At 44.4% G+C, this 22,253-nt stretch overlaps 1 protein-coding gene and 1 pseudogene across 3 annotated transcripts in view; both read right to left on the reverse strand.

The window, feature by feature from the left end:
- The window catches only part of CORIN (corin, serine peptidase), a 246,751-nt gene extending 228,639 nt beyond the window's left edge, over window positions 1-18,112 (reverse strand). Inside the window, exon 1 of one of the 3 annotated variants that reach the window (XM_045079705.1) lies at window positions 17,174-18,112. In XM_045079705.1, coding sequence (XP_044935640.1) covers window positions 17,174-17,245 — 72 coding nt within the window. In that variant the 5' untranslated portion in view covers window positions 17,246-18,112. The other 2 variants (XM_045079704.1, XM_045079706.1) reach the window with 2 other exon arrangements.
- Window positions 18,113-19,517: 1,405 nt separating this feature from the next.
- LOC123392065 lies at window positions 19,518-19,672 on the reverse strand (annotated as a pseudogene).
- Between the last annotated feature and the right edge of the window lie 2,581 nt (window positions 19,673-22,253).

Consider the following 22,253-nt stretch of genomic DNA (forward strand, 5'->3'; position numbering starts at 1 on the left):
TTATCATCTTAATTCCATCTTCCTGAGGTGGAGTAAGAACACAACTCAATAAAATTTTTATAAATACAATCCTAAAAAGGTCATTTAAAAAGCTTAAGCATTGAACATTCTGTCTTGACAAAATCAATTTAACTCAGGGAGTCAAAGGAGATGTGGAATGGTTTAAAAAACATACTTCGGTCTTACTTCCAAAACAACAGACTGACAAAGCTAGAGGCAGAGATCTCCTTAAGAGAAAGGCTGAGGCTTGATCCAAAGGAGCTGAGCAGAAAGGAAGAAGAAAACGTGACTCTGACGGTCTAGGTAGAGACTAGCAAAGTTGCACCCAGGTCTACCACTCTTATAGAGGCTACTATAAAGGGGAAGATAGTTTTGGTGGTTATTAGATAATAATATATGGCTGGAATCCAAAGAAATCAAAGAGAGGAGGAAAGGCAAGATCTCAAAGAACAAATAAATTGATTGTCCCCAAGGAGGCAAGCATTGGAAAAATTACTGAAATCTGGCTTCATAAAGCTGCCAGTAGAGAGTTCATTGCAAGAACAATTCGGAAAACATGCTTTCTAGGTTGTACAGCTATACCAAGTAGCTATTGAGAACAGTATTCATGGAACCCACAGTCCCTCTGGGGAGAAAGAGAGTAAGTAGCTATGCAAATATTCATTTAATATAATTGTGTTAAGTGCTATATAGAGTGACTACTGGGTAAATAATTTGTGGTAATGTGAAAATAAACTTGCAAAACTCACTTGCACTTTTCCATGAAAACTTAACATGTTATCCTTAACTACAACAGGGAACAGTCTAATACTGAAAATCCTTCACTAACAAGGAATTCTAGTGAATGTTTACTTATTAGCACTCAAAACTGAATTACTAGAATTATTTTACCTATAATTAAATAATTTACCTTCTTAATTTCTTTCCAATGATGGTTTCAAATGTTTTTAATATATTAATACATATTTACAATATAACCTGTGCTACTTAATATTCTTGGTGAAGGTCCAAAGTATTAGGAATTATGTAATGTTTCTTAAAATTATAAGAAGCTGCGGGGCGCCTGGGTGGCTCAGTGGGTTAAGCTGCTGCCTTCGGCTCAGGTCATGATCTCGGAGTCCTGGGATCGAGTCCCGCATCGGGCTCTCTGCTCAGCAGAGAGCCTGCTTTCCTCTCTCTCTCTGCCTGCCTCTCCATCTACTTGTGATTTCTCTCTGTCAAATAAATAAATAAAATCTTAAAAAAAAAAAAGAAGTTGAGGATGAAAAAGATGACTTTCAGAATAAAAATCTCATTGGCCCATCCATCATATTTTCAAATTTTGTTCTGAGATCTTTCTACAGTTAGTACTCCCAAGGAATAGAACATTTTAAAAAATGAGTTAATGATTGCATCAAAAAGGATAAAATATCTAGGAATAAATTTAACCAAGGAAGTGAAAGACCTATACTCTGAAAACTATAGGACACTGATGAAATAAATTAAAGATGGCACAAATACAAAGATCTACCATGCTCATGGATTGGGAGAGTAAACATTGCTAAAATGTCTATACTCCCTAAAGCCATTTACAGAATCAATGTAATCCTTATCAAAAACCAAGAGCATTTTTCACAGAACTAGAATAATCCTAAAATTTGTACGGGATCACAGAAGACCTAAAATAACCAAAGCAATTGAGAAAGAAGAACAAAGCTGGAGGCATCCCAACCCCAGATTTCAAGATATAATACAGAGCAACAGTAATCAAAACAGTGTGATACTGGCACAAAAACAGATACATAGATCAATGGAACAGAACAGAGGACCCAGAAATAAACCCACACTTACATGGTCAATTAATCTATGACAAAGGACACAAGAATATACAGTAAGAAAAAGTCTTTTCAATAAATGGTGGTGGGAAAATTGGGTAGCTACATGCAAAAGAATGAACCTGGATGTTTTTGGTTTAAGAAAACCACTGTTTTATACCATATACAAAAATGATCTCAAAATAGATGATAGACCTTACTGTGAGACCTGAAACCATAAAACTCCAAATACTATAATTTTAAAAATGGACAGAAGACCTGAATAGACATTTTTCAAAAAAAGGCATACACACATGAAAAGATAGTATCACTAATCATCAAGGAAATGCAAATTAAAACTGCTATGAGATACCATTTTATACCTGTCACAATGGACAGTATCAAAATGACAAGAAATATCAAGTGTTAGTAAGGATGTGAAGAAAAAGGAACACTCATGCACACTTGGTGGGACTATAAATTGGTGCAGGCCCTGTGGAGAACAGTATGGAGATGCCTCAAAAAATTAGAAATACCATATTATCTAGTCATTCCATTATTGGGTATTTACTCAAAGAAAACAAAAATATTAATTTGAAAAGACATTGCAGGGCGCCTGGGTGGCTCAGTGGGTTAAGCCGCTGCCTTTGGCTCAGGTCATGATCTCAGGGTCCTGGGATCAAGTCCCACATCGGGCTCTCTGCTCAGCAGGGAGCCTGCTTCCCTCTCTCTCTCTGCCTGCCTCTCCATCTACTTGTGATTTCTCTCTGTCAAATAAATAAACAAAATCTTAAAAAAAAAAAGAAAAAGAAAAAGAAAAGAAAAGACATTGCACCTTTATGTTTATTGCAGCATTATTTACAGTAGCCAAGGTGTAGAAGCAACTCAAGTGTCTGTCAATAGATGAATGGATAAAAAGTCAGGGAATATTAGTCAGCCATAAAAAAGAACAAGACCTTGCCATTTGTGACAAAATGGATGACCCAAGGGTATTATGCTGAGTGAAAAAAGTCAGAAAAGACAAATGCCATATAATTTCATTTATATGTGGAATCTAAAGAGCAAAATAAATGAACAAACAGACAGATTTAAATACAGAGAACAAATTGGTGGTTGCCAGAGGGGAAGTGGGTGGGAGAATGGGCACATAGGTGAAAGGGAAATTTTTTAAAGTTATAATATGGTATTTTACAAAGAATAATATCTGTCAATTCTTCTGAGTTGCTTTCCAGTGCTAAAGTTATCAATACTTTGAGACAAAACCAAACATACAAATGATAAATGTTTTTAAGTATGTAGTATATTTTGAATGTATCTAATTTGCTTATGAAAGGCAAACCTCTGAATCCAAATTAAGAGACTAATAAAAGTAAGGTATCTGTAAATGTTTAATAATTGACTAAACTTGGACAATAACATTTATCCCTTACCAAAATGCAATTAAAAATTATGATTGTTGGGGCTCCTGGGTGGCTCATTAAGCCTCTACCTTCAGCCCAGGTCATGATCTCAGGGTCCTGGGATCAAGCCCTGCCTTGGGCTCTCTGCTCAGCAGGGAGCCTGCTTCCCTCTCTCTCTCAGCCTGCCTCTCTGCCTACTTGTGATCTCTCTCTCTGTCAAATAAATTAATAAAATCTTTTAAAAATTTATGATTGTGAATGAAGTGATGATAATCTTGTTTTCATATGAAGAACTTAGGAAAAAATTCTCCTTTTGGAAATGTAAGATTTTGTATTAACAGTATACTTCTTGCTTACTGCTTTCCCAAAAATAGTTGTCATGATTACAAATAGTCTTAATGTAGATACAAGGGGCGCTTGGGTGGCTTAGTGGGTTAAAGCCTCTGCCTTTGGCTCAGGTCGTGAACCCAAGGTCCTGGGATCGAGCCCGCATTGGGCTCTCTGCTTAGCAGGAAGCCTGCTTCCTCCTCTCTCTCTGCCTGCCTCTCTGCCTACTTGTGATCTCTGTCTGTCAAATAAATAAATAAAATCTTTTTAAAAAATAAATAAAAAAATAAAAAGGAGAAAAAATTAAATCTATTTTATTTAATAATTTTAAGAGATTTTAAAAGAGAGGATTTTAAAAGAGATTTTAAAAGAGAAGGAAGCGAAGCAGGCTTCCTGCCGAGCAGAGAGCTCAATGCATGGCTTGATCCTAGGACCCTGGGATCATGACCTGAGCCAAAGGCAAAGGCTTTAACTCACGGAGTAACCCAGGCACCCCTTTTTTCTCCTTTTTAAAAAATTTGAGACAACCACTGATTTATAGGAAAGGTGGAAGTACAATACAAAGAACTATTTTTCTGAACCATTTCATAAGTTGTCAACTAGAGTCCTATCACTTTGGAATATGACAGTGGGTATTTCCTACATACAAGGACATTCTCCTACATAACTACAATAAAACCATCAAAACCAGGAAATTACACAGATAGACTGCTACCATCTAATTCTCAGAACTCACTAGGTTTTACCAATAGTCCCAATAGTCCCTTTATATCAAAAGAGTCTAATTTAGAATTGGGTATCACACTTGGTTTTCATGTTTTCTTGGTCTATCTCAGTCTTCCTTCGACCTCCATGACTTCGACGCTTTTGTAAATTACAGACCCGTGATTTTTGTGGAGTGCTGAATTGCGGTTCAGGATTAAATTTGATGTCTGTAGCAGAAATATCACAAAAGGGGTCCTATATTCTTCATTGTATCCTATCCATGTGTTTGTTTACTGATATAGCCACATTAATCACATGAGGTCTGCCAAGCTTTTCTACCGGTAATATTACTCTCCTCCTCTCCATATAATCAATAAGTATTTTGTGGTGAGGTATTAAAATTATGAAATATCCCATTCCTTCAAATTTTCACCATCCTTTTGTTGACACGTGCATGAACTCTTGGTTTCCTGTTCTATTCAACGGTATATCGTCTGTTACCACCATTACTTATTTCGATACCAAACGCCTCTCCATTTGGCCCATGGGAGCCAAGTCAGTCTGGCTTCTGTGTCCTTTTAATATGTACCCATCGTTCTTTGAGCTCTCTCTTGCTTTCTGGAACAAGATGTTTCAGACTCATCTTGTACTTCCCTTGCTTCCCTCACCCTTGGACTCAGCCCTTTCTCCAAGAACCTTCATTCCTTTTTGTTTAAAAAAAAAAAAAAATGCTATCTAGAACCTAGAGCTGGCTGTCCCTTGGAACCGACAGTGTTTGCTCACTGCTTTTAGGTTGTCACTGTTCCTGGTGTCTTTCAGCAGAGTAGAGCCACAGGGGGGAATGTATTTACCTTTTGTGCACATATACATACACACATTACATCTCTACTCATCTATCTTTCTATGTTGAAACACACATTTATACCCGAACCTCCAATTCCAATCCCATATCACAGGGTTCTAGATTTAGCTCTCTGCCTTCTTCTATCTTTAACTCCTGTTTCCAATAGCAAGAGATGTGGTTTATTCTTTTTTCTTTTAAGATTTTTATTTATTTATTTGATAGAGAGAGATCACAAGTAGACAGAGAGGCAGGCAGAGAGAGAGGAAGGGAAGCAAGCTCCCTGCTGAGCAGAGAGCCCGATGCGGGACTCGATCCCAGGACCCTGAGATCATGACCTGAGCCGAAGGCAGGGGCTTAACCCACTGAGCCACCCAGGCACCCGATGTGGTTTATTCTTAATATATGTAATGATTTGATCAGTCCTCCAGGCTGCAACAAGTCTCCCAGCCCCACCGCCCTATGGGGCGCCATGCTCACGCTGAGATCTGACATCCTGCCTCAGCTGCCCCCACCCATGCATGGATGCCTTCTTCATCCCACCAAGCTCTGACCCCACACCCAGACTGATTCCATTCCCAACCCTTCTTTCCCTACTTGGGCTCCAACACACCCCGCAGCGTGCCCATCCACAGCCAAGGTCTTGGCCACTGCACTACCCCTGGTTTGCTCCACCCAGAGAACAAATTCAGGATTCGGCTCTTTACCGTGGGGACAAGAATAGAAAGATCCAATCAAAGGTTTGAAATCTATAGAAAGCAATCATGTTCTTCCTTTGTTCACTTTTTTCCCACTTCGTTAAAAAAGATAAAACACACACACACACACACACACAAGCTCTGGATCCTTCAGTCTTCTCCCTTACCTTGAGGTCAGGAGGTTATGAGTGTGTATAACGTGTATTTCAGGGTTTGATGCTGCTGCAGCCAGACCATCAGAGAAGCTCTGAGTACATCGCTTCCTTTCCAACTTGACCAATGTCCTGGCCACACTGCAGAGCATTCAACACTCTATTAACAGGGAAAAAGCCAAATTGGATAATTTTTTTTATATTTTTCCTTTGTCTTTGAGAAATGTGAGTGGAGAAACAACACATTTTTTTTAAGAAGGAAAGCCTGCTTTAAAAAATTAAAAAATAAATAAATAAAAGTTTAAAAGAAATTTTGTTTTAATTTTTAAAAATTTTTAATGAAAATCATAACAGTTATTCCATGAGTTTTGTTTACTTCCACTAGGGAAATTAAATAATTTTTTTCCAGAAAGAAGATAATTTTCAGTTGTTGGGAAAGTTCTCTTCAAGGAGGAAAGGAAGAATGGTGCCTGCCATTAGGAGTTTCTGACACAAAATGATTGGAGAATATTGTAAATTAGGAATATTTATCTCTTACCCAGAGAGCATTTTTGTTCCTCTTAGTGACATTCGGTTGATAGAGGTAAAGTCAGAACAATCCAAATAAAAAGCTAGGGGTGCCTGGGTGGCTCAGTGGGTTGAGTCTCTGCCTTCAGCTTGGGTCATGATCTCAGGGGCCTGGATCGAGCCCCGCATCGGGCTCTCTGCTCAGGGGGGAGCCTGCTTCCCCCTCTCTCTCTCTCTCTACCTGCCTCTCTGCCTACTTGTGATCCCTGTCCATCAAATAAATAAATAAAATGTTAAAAAAAAAAAAAAGTGTGAGTGCTAGATGGGAGGGATTGAGGCAAACAATTGGAGGTGGCCCCAACGTGACCTGGACCACCGATCCTGGCACGCAAATCAGCTCTTACAAGTCCTTCCAAGGGACCACTTGATTTTCTCACCAAGGACACCTTTGGAAGGACTCATCTCTTTTTTCCATTTCAGAAAAGATGGGAAGCTCAATTTTATTGTCATGCAGAAGATAGAGGCATAAAAATGACCATTACCCAGGTTTAGGACTATAGTTACTAATTCTAGAATTTACATTAAAAGACAAACAAACAAACAAACAAAAACCCAAAACCCACCAAGACCAGGAGAGAGGAAGCCAGTCCCTAAAATTTGCCCTAATTCCTCCACAGGATGAACAGGGACGCAGCCACAGTTCCTCGGTCCTTCCTGGCTTGATCCCCCCACTCGCCCCTTGCCCAGAACTGGTCATCTCCTGTGGGCAGCTGGGTGTGAGAGCTTTGAGGGGCCTCCCCAGGGCTATTTTTAACTTGGTATTTTCTGTTTATAGCCTTTCCACTGGGGCAGCCCCGGGTCTGGGGGATTCACTCCAACTGGGAAATCTGAGAAGTCAGCTGGCCTCTGTGGCAAATAAAGTATTTTTAGCTAAGACTTGGGGATCTCGGGATTGTCATCTACTTTAGACCTCAGGGTGGGAGACACAAAAGAGACAGGCAAGAGGAGAGGTGCCCACTCTCAAGTTTCTTAGCAACGGCCCACTGGGCTTATTGTTGGAAGAGGATTCTGTGTATACACTGGTGGGGGAGGGGAGACTGGCCTGGGAGCCTTCCCAGCAATAGGGCTGCACCCTCCCCGTGGAGGCCGGGCCTGCTCTCCCAATACCTCCCTGCCCACCTGCTGTATCTGCAGCCCCTGGAACTTGTTAGAAATGCAAATTCTTGGGTCTCACCCAGTGATTCTCTTGCTCACTAAACATTAAGAATTAGCAGTCCAATCACATTCACTAACATTCACAGATAAAGATGTAAGAATGACCTTACTTCTACCAAACCCACAGGGCCATACCTTTTTTTAAAAAATTAATAGACATCATTTTCAGCACATTTTTAGACTTAAGAAAACATTGAGTGGCTAGTAGAGAGAGCCAGTAACTTTTTCTCAACCATTTCTCCCTCCTCTGTACTGTATCCTCTCTCCACTATTCATCCTCAAGGACAATGACATCAGCTGAGTTTTACCATCGAAAAAGGATGCAATCAAGTCAGTCAGAAACAGACGCCACTGCTCAGGGAGGACGGCTATCATGTGCACCAATCCTAGGAATGACGGGGCATCGCTACCCCAGCCCGGGCTGGGATGAAGCCAGTGACCGTAACTGTATAAGCTGATGGGAGTCAGACGGACACCTTCTCAAAACGGTCCTAGAAACAATGTTAACATTAGACCATCAGTAAGGAATTAGTTTCCTATGGCTGCTGTAACCATTTGCCACAGTGGCTGACAACAACACAAACTCATTCCTTCATAATTCTGGAGGTCAGATGTCTGCAGTCAGTTTCACTGGACCAAAGCCAAGGTGTCAGCAAGGCCCCTTCCTCAGAGGAATATCTGTTTCCTTGTGTTTTCCAGTTTTTAGCTGCTACCTATCTGTAGGCCATGGCTGGCGGAAGTTCCTGCATCTTGAAAACACCTCTCTCCAATCTCCACGTGGACCCACCATCTCATTGTTTCCTTCTCTTGTTGGGTCCCCCAATAATGGGTCCATGGTCAAAGGAGCGAGACTGATACAAAGCAAAGTTCAAGCAGAGCTTTATTTCATGCCAAGCATCAAGAATCAAACCAACCGTCGAACAGACCGGTCGGGGCTGCCCCTTACAGAGAGGGCGACCCCCTCCCTGCCTCACAGACTAACTTTTATAGAGCAAAGGCCATGTGGTTGGGCCTGGCCACACACAGGTGGCGAGTGAGATTGTAATACACAGAGAAATCTGCACAGTCATGCTAGGTCACACATGGGTGGCCAATTGAATTACAATTCACCATACTAGTTCAAATAGTAGCTATTTGAACTCGCCTATCACCTTAGTCAGAATTGGCGCCAAAAGGCGGGGCCCACACTCTTTGGTAGCTAGGGAGACAGTATACTTGCTCTACTGATTGGATGTCTCCACAGAACCCAACTCATCCCTGCATTTGGGCTCTGTCATCTCCACCTGACCTGACCCACCCTTGCATTTGGGCTTTGTTACCTGGGATTGGTTTCCCGGACTTGCTTTTAAGTAAGTTCCCCTGGGGCAGGGCGGGGGGGGGGGGTGGTGCTGTGTGAGCAGGGTCAATTTAAGTTTTATTGCATAAACAACAAAATGGCTGTTCAACCGAGGTGGGGCTGCTCTGGCTTAAAATAGGCCCCTACACTCTGACTCTGACTCTCCTGCCCAAGGAGATGGGGATTCCATCAGGTCCTCCCAAATAACCCAGGATAATCTCCCCATCTCACAATCTTGACCAATCACATCTGCAAAGTCCTTTTTGCCATAAAAGGGTGCATTCATGGATATATTTTGGGGGCCACTATTCAACCAATTCCATTTGGTCTGTCCTACCCAAGACGGTAGTTGCTAGCCAACCACATGTGGTTGCTGAGTGCAGACATTTGACCCATCTGAATTGGGATGTGCCATGAGAGTATTGAAATTTGAAGACTTATTATTTTTTTAAAAAAAGTAACATATTTCATGAATAATTTTTGTATGGATTCCAGGTTAAAATTATAAAATCCTAGGTACAATGAGTTAAATAAATTACATTAACCTCAATCTGTTTCTTTTCGCTTTTTTTCAAATGTAGCTACTTTTGTGGCCGGCATTATATTTCTAAGGGATGGTGTTGGAAGAAACACCACAAAGGAAGCAGAGTGATGTTAAATGCCAGTCGCTGTATTTTTGTCGTACTCATGAGGGAGCCCAGACATAGAAAACAACATTTCTTCTTTCAGCCTTCTCTAGGGAGAGCGACTGATGACACAGAATTGAGATTTCAAATCAAGAGGGATATTATCCAGGGACAGGCACAACTAAATTCTCCACAGATAATAGTAACCAAAGGAAAAAAAAAGGAAAAAGAAAAAAATAATTCAGCAACTTGTATTTACTTGACAGAGACACAGCGGAGAGGGAACACAAGCAGGGGGAGTGGGAGAGGGAGAAGCAGGCTTCCCGCTGAGCAGGGAGCCCAATGTGGGGCTCGATCCCAGGACCCTGGTATCATGACCTGAGCCAAAGGCAGACACTTAACAACTGAGCCCCCCAGGAGCCCCCTAGCAACTTGTATTCTTACAAAGCATCTCCACAAAACATTATTTTACTGACTCCTTATTCACAACCCTCTCATGAGGGATCCTGTTTCCACTGTTCAGAGGAGGAAACTGAGCAGAGGGAAATATACTTGCTGGAGGCACCAGCAGCTAAATGATGAGTCTGGTCTGCATGCCTGAGAACCCAGGGCTGCGTGAGCCTACTTCCCCGGCTTTAATGGTTTAATCAGGCTCACTCTACTTCCCGAGTTATTTTATAACCAGGCTTCCTAGATTTCAGAGATCCAACAATTCTTCCTTTTTCCCTAAGAAGTCGGCTCCTTTACTACTCTAAACACATTTTTATTATTTTTTGTTTCTTAACAGAATATGGGGGGGGGGGGCGGTTCCTACTTAGCCATTTAGGAAAATGGTTTTTCTCCTGTGTCAAACTGCTCCTTGGCTATGCCCAGAGGCATACCTGGCCCCTAGCTTGATCCTGGGCCATCTGCTGGAAGACCCCAGCCCCCATGACGGTCTCACCCCATTCTTCCCACCACCCATAAGTCACATGTGTTGGTGAAGTGCTTGGCCTTGACTTATAGTCAGAAAAGGTACCACTAGACAAATCCGGGCTCTGGTGATCAGATTTCATCTGATCAGTCTGGGGATGGAATTCTGTACTTCGGCAGATGGTCACGGTAAGAAGAATCAGCAAAAAGACCCACAAAGAGAGAAGCAGACATTAAGGTCCACCAAATAGCACTTCCCCAAATAGCACTTTCTTCCAAATAGCACTTTCGAGAGGGGGTAAAGAAAGAAAAAAAGGGCCCAATGCTCTGCTCCTTTTCTCCGCTGCATTAACACTTCAGCTTTTAGATCTAGAAACCTTGGAGAGTATCTCGTCCAACTACCTCATTTTACCTGTGAGGACACTGGGATCAAACAGGCTGACTTCTGTAGTCTCAAAGCAACTTAGTGTCAGATGAAGACTAGAACTCCCATTTGTGATTTCTTGTGTTTGTTCCACTTGGGCAAAATTGTTCTGAATGATCACAGAGAAATAGATTAAGCAAAATAATACAGCTTTGATCTCCAAAGCACACTACAGAGGAGTGTCATCTTGCTTACAGGATGAGGCCCTGAAATAGACCCGCAAAGGTGAGTATCAAAATAATCCTTGCAAATCCCTAAGGAAAACACCACACCAGAGACCAAGGCACCTTCTGTCCATTAACCCCATATGGTTAGTTTGTCCAGGGGTGGAACAGGCTCATGGGTTGAGTACTAGATGAATTAACTGGCTTGGGGTTGAGGACAAGAAGGCACAAAGCTTTAAACACAGGACCACATGGAGGACTGCAAGGTGGCTACGTAGACACCGGTGTTCTGAAACGAACCATGGGTTCCCTACCACTGGGCTCTCTCCCTGGCACTAGGCAGAATGAAGGCAAAAGGACTCACACTGCTTAAACAGTTATTTCTCTTCCCTGCACTCCTGATTCTGTGATCACTGCTTAGTTAGAAGCTAAGCTCCACACGTGCATAAACCTTTGTGTTTTGTCCACTGGTGTACCCCAAAGCCTAGTACTGTGCCTGGCAGAGGAATGTTGGTGAGCAAATCTATTCTTCCCTTTGTCCTGGCTGTGTGGCTGATTCTCTAAAGTTGAAGTTATTTAGCTCTGGTACATGACTCTCAGGATGTTATGGTGCCCTAGCCACAAAAATTCACATGGAATGGTTTATAGAGATTTTTCGCTGCTCATGGGGTTCAGGGAAGCTCCACATTAAGATTTCCTGGTGCTATCAACATTTACTATGCTCCTGTGACGCTTTTGCAGAATGACCTCATGGCTTTGGAGAGTGACAGGGTTCCCTTTCTCAGCTGCATAAACACCTTTCTATAGAAATCTCCCAAATGCTGGAAATAAAAGATGTTCTTCAGACACTTTTAGCCTAATAAAGGCCAAAGGGGTCCTGGGCTGACTACAACGAGTGGCACCGAAATGTTCTTTGCCACTCCTCCCTATATTTTCTGCCCAACTCCTCAGCTACATGTTGGATGCCTGGCCTTTCCCCACAGGTGTCCGCCTGAGCAGCCAGCAGAGTTGCAGCACTGATAACCAAATGGTAAGAGAGATCACCTACAGAACCACCCTGGGTCTCCAACCAGCCCATCAAGCACTGATACCACGCTTGTCACCACCAGCTCTGATGGCGAGGACATGCAGAAATGTACCGCAGGAGAAAACTCAAACAGCTGCTGGGAGGTGAGCGGATGGAGGCAACTGCCAGCAGGCTGAGCGAAAAGCATAATTTACGGGCACCCTTCGGCAGAGCTCCGAGCTGAGCAAACACTGCTGCAGAACGCTCAGGGGTGAGGCAGACCAGCCAGCGCTCTAGGACAACAGTGGCTCTATTTGAGCAAAGACAAAGAAGTCGAGGCTAGCGACAGGACTGGGAATAGCAACAGGTTCAGGAAGGGGCAGCCGCTCCAGCAATCAGAGATGACCCAGCCCACGTATTCCACGCCTGCCCGCGTAGGAAGCAGACCTAATCTCCCCATCCTGCATGTGATTATTTGTCTGTAGGAATAACCAACGCCGGGGACTATATTTGGCATAAAACAGGTTTAGCAAAGTCCCAGAAACAAAATCAACCTCCAGGGGGTTAGGAATCCAGGCAGGGAAAGGATCACTTATCTGCATCTGTACTGGTTTGAACCACGTCTCCTGAAACTCATGTCCGCTGGAATCTCTCAGAAGGTGACCCTTTTATTGGAAATAGGGTCTTGCCTTTGGACTTATTTAGGGTAAGGTCATACGGAATTAGATTTAGCCCTAAACCAAATACGATGTCCTTATAGTAAGAGGAAAGAGCACTGAAATGCAGGGAGGGACTAGGAATGCAGCATCTGGAGTGCCGCAGCTACGAGCCAAGGAATGCCAAGCATTGCCGGCAACCACCAGAAGTTAGGAAGAAGGAAGGATGGATTCTTCCATAGAACCTTCAAGGGACATGGCCCTGCTGACATTTTGATTCTGGACTTGAGTGAGTAAATTTCTGGTGTGTTAAGCCACGCAGTTTGCAGTTATTTGTTATAGAGCTCATGGACCCTAATGCAGCATCTGCCCATCCTACGTAGTTCCAAATACGCCTCTGTACGGTCATCCATTCACAAATAATTAGTAAGTACCAACTATGTACCAAGCGTTCTTCTAGCCATGAACAAAAACGCAGAAATATCTCTGCCTGAGAAGATATTCCCCGAGAAGGGAATATGAGAAGCTTCTCCCTGAGAGCAAGACGACAGAGAAAACAATCAACATAAAGAGGGAAAATAAATAGCCTGTCAAATGGTGATAGGTTCAGGACTGGGTCCTACAGAATAAGGCGGAGGTGCTAGTTTCAAATCTGAATAAATTGAACTTTCAATGGATTTGATGCAAACATAGAACCCAGTCTTCGAGTATGGTCATTCTTGTAAAAAATCAACATGTCAGGGCACAAGGGAGAGAGAAAAGCCTCCCTCTATTAGATTAGACTTTCTGCTCTAATACTACGAAAACCATCAGTCATAAAGCTCATTGTGAGGGGGAAGAATGATACATTAGCAAAAATCATCAAGGCTGAGGGGAGAATGCCCAAGGACTCTGTGGCTAATTCACACTCGTTGACTTATTTATAAAGGGCTCTAGTCATTTACCATTCAACAATGCCCCAGCAGTGTCAGAAATGTCAGCAAAACAGAAGTGACTTAGCAGTACAAAACCACTCCTTGGGAAGAAAAGAGGCAAAAGGAGGCACCGGACAGAAAACCTGTATCATCCAAGAGCCTCATTAAATAATTACTCAAGTGAAAGAAAGTTCCAGAGAACATTCTGTCTTGAAAATGATGTTCTATTGACATAATATGGTTATCATTGGTCAAAGTGTCTAGTGAGACTGAAGAACAGAAATGAATTTTAATTGGATTTAATTTTGATGAATTCAAATAATGACATTAATTTTAAGTAACAATGTGTGACCAGCAAATACTCCATTGTAGAGCACAGCTTTAGACTCCCAGAAGCAGTGCTGTGGAGAGAAGTCTGGCGTAGACTTATTGAGTCTGAGATGAAACCAGTTCTGTAAATAACAATAGGTTAGGGAGACCAATAGTACAGATAGTATTTCTAGGACTTACTCATTTCCTTAATCCTCACAGCATTCTTATCAATGGTTAGAAATAGTCTCCCCATTTGCTGGATGAGGACATTAGGGTTCAACGGCAGCATCTGACTTGCCCTGAGCCTTGTCACTTTTAAGGGTTAAAGCCAGAGATCTGAATATCGCTTAGACACCAGAACCCATACTCTCCTCTCCAAGGCACACAAGCTAAGGGCATCTTTCATTCTTGCGACTTCTTTCTTTGCTACCCTCATTGAACAGTCTAAACCACAAAAGCACGCACGTGTGTCTGTGTGCACGTGCGCGTGTCTGAGTAGAATTCATGGAACAGTCTGGAGGTTGCTTGAGTGTTTCCTGTGGATCTAGTGTTCCATACAGGTCAGTGTACTTAAGCCAACCAGCCCCATCTTCCAAACCCTGATGAGGCAAACAAGACACACGGACACATGCTTGTCAAATAACTTATTAAGGTCAGTGTCACATGAAATAAACCCTTCTGCCTTGGATCCCTTCAGGAAAATTCTGTATTGCAGCTTTCCTGGTCTTCAAGGAGCTCCCATTCCCCAGCAGTAAGACACTCAGAAACCGAAAAGCCCTAAGACTTTAGGTCTTTATGTCAAGGGAGGCTAGAGGTGAGGGTTAGAGGAAAAATAAGCAACCGAGTACCTCGCTAAGAGTAAGGAGATCTGAAAATACAGATTTTAGAGGGTGACGATGCTAACTATCTGGAGATAACAGGCTGCTCAGCTTCTCCCTGAACCTCCTTCCTGTCTGCCCCCCAACAATGGGGAAGGGCAACTGAGGGGCTTGAAGGAAAATAGAGCCAGCAAGTACTGAAACCCAGATGAAGGCCTGGTGGAAAAGGTGGTTTTTCCAAAATGAAACCCCAGCTGGTGCATGTGGTAGAAGCATTGATGCCTTCCAGACGAACACTATTAAGATTACTGCAGCATTAAGAGGAAGGTTTCTGATGGAATTAATTATGCATCTTCTTTAAAAAAAAAGTTTCACTATGCCTGGAAATACACTCCGTGAGATGAATGAGGCAATTATTATTTGTCTCTTAATTTAACCCCCTGGAAGGTTAACAGAGGTTTTCAACATCGTAGTTGTAAGCCTATCCTGCAAGGAACTTTCTGGGAAGATGCCTCGTCCCCTAAATAAAGCTTTGCAGCATCTTGGGGTTTTGGGATTTATGAGATTTCCCACCCAGAAAGCTCTGAGAATAGTTCATCATAGTGCAACTCCCGGTGTCCTGGTAAGGATTCTATGGAAAACCTGACTGCTCTGCCCCACTTTCACACATGTCTACACGGACCTCTAATCTAACCTGTCAATCCCCAGGAATCTGGTTTGGGGACTAATTTTTAGCATAATCTCACGAACAAAAGTACTGGGGACCAAATAACACAAAAAGGCAGGTGAATGTATTGTGACTAACAAAAAATTGATTTTATGCCTTTAAAAAAAATGCAGTGTTTCTTCACATTCTCTCCAGGATGTGCCAAAAACTAATGTTTTGCAGCATCTTTAATTTCAACACCTTCAGCTAAAACGTGTGTTGTTGGACAACGATCCTGACTTGGCTCCCCTTCTGGTAGCAGCCAGACATTCCTTTGCAGTTTTGTTTCCATCAGGAAATTACTTTACAAAAACAAAAACAAACAAAAAACCCTACAAACTACAATGGGTATAGAAGCCGCCTTAGCCTTTTACAAGAATGAGGCTTCGTGCATTGTTCTCAGAGGCTTCCCGCAGGAGGAAAGCCCTACTTTCTGAACTGCGAGGACAGCTTCCCTGGGAATGCCTGGCCCGCCGCCGTCCTGCCGAGCTCGCAGCGCCCGGGGATCGGGGGCCACTGACCAGCAGCGCTAAAAGCGCCTGCACCGCCATCCACCCGCCCCGAGCCGGTGGCTCTAGGAGCCCGGCGCCCGCCACGGGAGCAGGGGAAGAGTCCCCCCAGGATCCGACGCGACACCACCTTTCTCTCGCCCGCTCAGCCCTCAGGGTCCCCGCCCACAGAGAGGGACTCCGTGCAGGCCGGACGGAGCGGCAGTGAGCGGTCGCCGGGACCCTCCTGTCACCGCAAGAGCAGCGACGTCCTGAATCAGACCCCATTCCTGGGGACTCAGGCCAGTGAGGACCATCCGCGATGCTCTTCCCTACCTTTCCTCTCCCGAGCTAGGGGCGGCGCGGTCCCTTTCCAGGACACGATCGGGGCCGCCAAACCCCGCGCAGCTCTGAACCTGCGCCCCTCGGAGGCTGGCATCCCGGGGTGCCCCGGCTGATTTGCGCCAGAGTCAAAGTTTGCGCTGGGGGCGCGGGAGTTCCCGGCACGCTGCGAGCAGCACCGGTTATGGGTGCGCAACGCTCCGAATGGGCAGTGAGCTCCAGGTCCCGGCTCGGCACCGGGGAAGCGAGCGCGAGTCCGGGCTGCGAGGGGGATGGAGACCCGAGACGCGCGCAGCTGGAAAGCGGGCTGGGGGGCGCTTACGTCTGGGGCCTGCCGGGCTGCTGCGCAGTGCTCGCACAGGTCGCGCGTCCGCGGCGCTGGCTCCGCGGGGAAGCGGGGGACCCGCGAGGGGCTGGTGGCGACGGCTCCTGCGGCAGCCTCCCCGGGCGCCCGCGCACCGACCAGTCCGCTCACTGCGTGCAGGGCGCCCGGCCTAGGAGGGACTCTGTAGCAGACGTGGCGACGCCCCTGCCAAGGAGAGCGGGGTGTCCGGACCGACCCGGCTCTGACACTGAACGAAACTCTGCCCATGACCCTGCTAGGGTCGCGGACGCTCAGAGACCCCTGGAGCATCACGCGCCCGAGGACTGGTTGCAGGGAGCTCAGCGCCCGGCTGGGAAGCCGAAGCTCACCGACGGCGGGGGAGGAAGGTGGCTCGGAGGGACGCGGGCGTAGGGGAGGGAGGGATTGACCCTGAATTCACCCGGACTGAGAGGTCATCCGACCTGTTTGCGGGCAAGCGTGTTTGGTGGGGGGGGGGGGGGTCTTACCTGCTCCGGGGCCCGGGCTGGGCGGTAGCTCTCTTCCCGAGCCAGGGCAGGGGGCTGTTTCCTGGAGAACATGTCTCGCCTCTTCCTCTAGCCACTCTTATCCTGGTGGCTCTTCTCTCCTCTTCGTGCCCCTGCGTGGGTTGGGGGGTGGTAGGCTACTAGGGACGCCTTGCTCCTCACTCAGGGAAGAGACAAGTTAAACTTCAAGGGACAGGGGCCCCACATTTTGTCTGCTCGACAGATCCCACCCGCGAACCACTCCCTCCCTACCCTCCCGTCTCTGGGTCCCACCCATAAGAGCCTTAAGGACAGATCTCTGCAACCCCACCTCTTTGCATTTAAAGTTCTCCGGGGCAGAGGGAAAGCCAAGCCCACTGCGGGTTCCCCCACCCCACTGGGGAGCACCCCGCGAGGGCAGCAAGGGAAGGATGAGATTTGAAAGTCTGGGCTGTGGGAGACAGAATAGTTGGGAGCAAAAGAGTTACTTCTCTGCTCGCCCAAATCTTATCTCACCCTAGACCATTTTCTTTTAGCCAGAGCCTACCCAAGGAAAAATAAATAAATAAATAACTGCAGGTACTGGCAATTAAAGGCCAAATTTGTTTTCTCAAAAAAGATTTAACGTTTCGAAGGCCGGCATTATTTGCATTAGGCAAATAGAAACTTGCCCTCTATGACATGTTACGTGAAGAAACTGCTTTTGCAAGATGCCCCAGACTTTGCTGAGGCTGCACGCTGCCGGAGAACCTCAGGCTGTTTCCATAAACCTGGGTGGCGATTTCCTAGGGAGGCGTCCACAGGCTGCAACTGCGGGGCCGACAATTCCCCTTTTCTGTCATTCACTAACATCCGCTCTCCCGACAGCATCGAGGGCACTGAACGCATTTACAATGGCAAAGATTACTTTAGGGTTTGAAACCCAAGTCGTCAAAGGTATGGGGGGAGGGGACAGGAGAATACCTTGCATTTTTCTTAGAAATGAGTTTTCATCCAACTTCAGTCAAGATCTTCATGGAAATTTCAAGGATGACTCAGGAGGTCATTGAATAAATCCATGCCCATTTTTCTGGTGGGGGCCATGCACAGTCAACCAAGTATGCCTCAGGCACCTGTTCCTTGAATATTATTGCTGGGTTGGAGAGAGGATACATCTGTAAAATTGGGGGGGAAATCGGTGTTTTGCTTCTGAAATGAAAAAGTGAAGAAATATTGCATGTGTATAGTAAAACAGTGTTCCAGACATTGGACTTGAAATCCAGCATCTGACAAGTTTATCATAATTCACAAAATTTAAGCTCTTAGTATCTGAGCCAAGCTTTGTGCTGAGCACCCGTACATGCATTCTCTCTTAGTTCTATCAACCACTTTCTGAGGTACTATTATTATGTTTACTTTAGGGATGAAAAAGATTTAGGGAGCCAAAGTAGCCAGCCTAAGCTAGCCAAGTGCTGAGCTGGGACGACCGGAAGTAGGGTAATTGCAGGACTGTGCTCTTAGGAAAATACTGCCTCATCAGTCCTCTTCAGTGCAGGGACACCGGCCTGAAAACGAAGAGTCCAGTGGAATCTTCAGCCAGGTCTATCTCGAGCAGAGCTGAGCCACAGCTGACTCAATTTGCAAAAGCAGGTTGGGATTTAGTCCCCGGTATTTCTAGAGGCATTCTGAAGACAAGTATGAATTTCCTTCACCTCCTTTCTCTTCCACTTCTGCCCTCTGGTGGAGGTGCGACAGGAACTGTGAAATGAAAGTGTCTCCATCAGAGGATTTGGGATGGCCAGTGCAGGTAGACAAGTGTCCCTTTCCCACCACCATACTATGTTCTGGGAACTAAAGCTGCTTATATTGCCGGTGTAAAATAAGAATTCCTTAAACATCATTCCAGCAAAAACAACAACAACAACAACAACAAAAAACCCAACTAGTTCTCGTTACCGTTGGGCCAGAGTGAATACTTTTAAGTATTGTTAGCTGAAGAGTAAACAGGGGATCCCTGGGTGGCTCAGTGGGTTAGGCTGCCTTAGGCTCAGGCCATTAGGGTCCTGGGATCGAGCCCCACATCGGGCTCTCTGCTCAGCAAGGAGCCTGCTTCCCTTCCTCTCTCTGCCTGTCTCTCTGCCTACCTGTGATCTCTGTCCGTCAAATAAATAAATAAATAATCTAAAAAAAAGTAAACATCTATTTTTACATACTTTGTAACAAAGGTTTATAATGTAAGAAATCACAAAAATGTGAAAAGTCTCATACTCTGACTATGTAGAGGGCCCACAGAAATCTTCGATGACCTATTTGAATTATTCCATTTTAAAAGTTTGTGACATTTACTTTTCAGCTTAAAATGACAACCATCAGTTAGCTTCTTAAAATACTTTAATTTCACAAGAAACATTTCTAGCCTTCTGAAATTTTTATCGTCTAGCCTGGTATCCAACTAATTAGGTAATTTTAAACTGATAAGAACAGATACTAAACTTGATCTTAGCCAAAAGGCTGAGAAGCGAGAAAAAAAATACAAACCTTGAAGAGATCTGTAGAAAAGTCAACATAAAGGTAGTGAATATACCTCTGGAAAGGGTGATTTTACATAACAAATTTTGGTCACATATTTACAGGCCTATTTAGTGCTTAGTACTACAAATGAAGGCAATTTGAGAACAAGAAAGAGATTACTTTAAAGAAGCATCCCAGGATGATAATAGGCAAGCAGTGGCTAAGACAGAGATGCTACCCGACAACATATTTAGTTATTCATTCAACCAATAACTCGTTTTGGATCTGCTAGCTGCCACATGAACAAAATAAGAGTTCCTGCCCTCCCAGAACTTTCAGTCCAGTGGAATAAATACACTACGAAACCAATGCACACATCTATAAGCCATGGAAAGATACTTAAAAATGTGGGACTGGCTTTACAGAATTTAGAGCGTAACCTTTCTAGCTGAGGTCTAAGCATGCTGACTTTTTAAAAAGATATTAAGAGCAAGAAACAGGCAAACTGGGAGTTTACCTATTGCGGGGAGGAGAAAGCTTTTTTCGTTTCAAAGAAGGAAAAAACATACCCCTATCTGCATACTGAAATATTCTGCATGTATTAAAAGCAGCCTGTGTAGTCATTCTATTTGCTGAATATATTACCACGACATCAATCTCCTCCTAATACACCACAGCAACCATTTGGGATGAAGTTAGTAAGAATTGGCCCAGTGAAAGTTCCAAAGGAATTGTTAGTGTCCTTGCACACCTAGTGCTGTTCCCCCCTCCCCGCAACCAGGGTCCCTTACCGCAATTTGTCCAAATGCCCCTACCTCTGGCCAGCATTCTGCCTGTTCTATCCCAGGGAGAGTGTCCCCTCAGGGACAGTGACTGCATGGGCAAAAACTGAGGTGCCTCAGTTCACAACAGATTTCTTTTTCTCTGATTTAAGAATCAGTTTGTAACAGAGCTCTTAAAGTTATGAGATTAAGTCACATTTATTATTATAGCTAAGGTTTTCTAAGCACTATGTGCCAAGTACTTCACAAAGTGACTTACCTATTTTCTCAGTTTTTAATTCTTGAAACAAACGTCATTTCCTCTGTTGTAAAATGAGAATACGTCGGCTATGTGAGAGCTTTTAAAACATAATGTGCTTTAAAATAGTTGCAGACACAGGGTACCTGGGTGGCTCAGTGGGTTAAGCCTCTGCCTTCAGCTCAGGTCATGATCTCAGGGTCCTGGGATCGAGTCCCACATCGGGGGACTGCTGAGCAGAGAGCCTGCTTCCCTCTCTCTCTGCCTACTTGTGATTTCTCTGTGTGTCAAATAAATAAAATCTTTAAAAAAAAATAGTTGCAGACACAAAATAATAGCTAACATTTATTGCCACTATTTTACAAGAGGAAACTGAGGGCTCATAGAAGTTCACTAATTGCCCAAGATTTCACAGCTAGGAAGTGGCAGAACCAGAATTGGAACCCTAGTGCTCTGGAACCAGACTGACCTGTTAACCCCTATTTTCTGCAGCACGATTATTAAGAGAGTAAAAAAAAAATGCCCAAGGAGTTTACAGCCTAGAACTACACTGCGAATTCATTCATTCATCCATCAAATATTGAGCATTGTACTGGGCTGAATACTACCCCCCCATCCATCCCCAAAATTTCATGTCTCTTTGCCACCTGAGATTATTACCTTCCTCATTTGGAAATAGGGTATTTGCAGATGTAATTAGTTAAAATGAGATTACATGGACTCAGGGTAGACCCTGAGTAACCTTGTAAGAGACAGAAAAGAATACAGACACAGAGAAGGAGGTCATGGGAGGATGGTGGTGAGATTGGAGTGATTACGTCGACAAGCCAGGACAAGCCAAGGACCGACGACCACAACCAGAAGCTGAGAGAGAGGCATGGAACACTTTTCAGTGTCCAGAACGAATGAACTCGCTGTCACTTTGATTTTGGACTTCTGGCCGCCCGCACTGTGAGAGAATAAATTCATTGTTCCAGGCCATTCTGTTTGTGGTAATTTGCTATGGTAGCCCGAGGAAACTAATACCAGAATCTACTATGTGGCTGGGCATGAACACTGTGGGGTTACAGCAAAAAAACCGCACTCCTGTCCTTATGGAGCTTCCGTTCTAGTGAAGGAGATGAGACAATGAGCCACTACATGCATGATACGCTGACAGGTATGGTGCTGGGGGAGAAGATATTGCAAGACAGAGGATGGCCAGATGATGGTGAAAAGGGAAGTTCTCTCTAAAAGCGTTTTAACTCAGGGAACCTGGGTGGCTCAGTGGGTTAAAGCCTCTGCCTTTGGCTCAGGTCATGATCCCAGGGTCCTGGGATCGAGCCCCGAGCCTGCTTCCCCCCCCCGCCCCCCCTTCTCTCTGCCTACTTGTGATCTCTGTCAAATAAAATCTTTTTAAAAAAAAATTTTTTTTAAAGTGTTTTAACTCAAACCAATCTGCGCTGTGGAATTACAGGCTCTATATAGGTAATTCTTCACAGGACCACATAAATACATGCCCCCACATTAACTGAAAAGACAACTTAGCAAGAGGAGAAGCACAGCAAATAAGAGACCTAAACTTGCTCAACAA

The sequence above is a fragment of the Mustela putorius genome, unplaced genomic scaffold, assembly GCF_011764305.1.
Source record: "Mustela putorius furo isolate JIRA1106 unplaced genomic scaffold, ASM1176430v1.1 tig00000430_pilon_pilon_pilon, whole genome shotgun sequence".
Taxonomy (NCBI): Eukaryota; Metazoa; Chordata; class Mammalia; order Carnivora; family Mustelidae; genus Mustela; species Mustela putorius.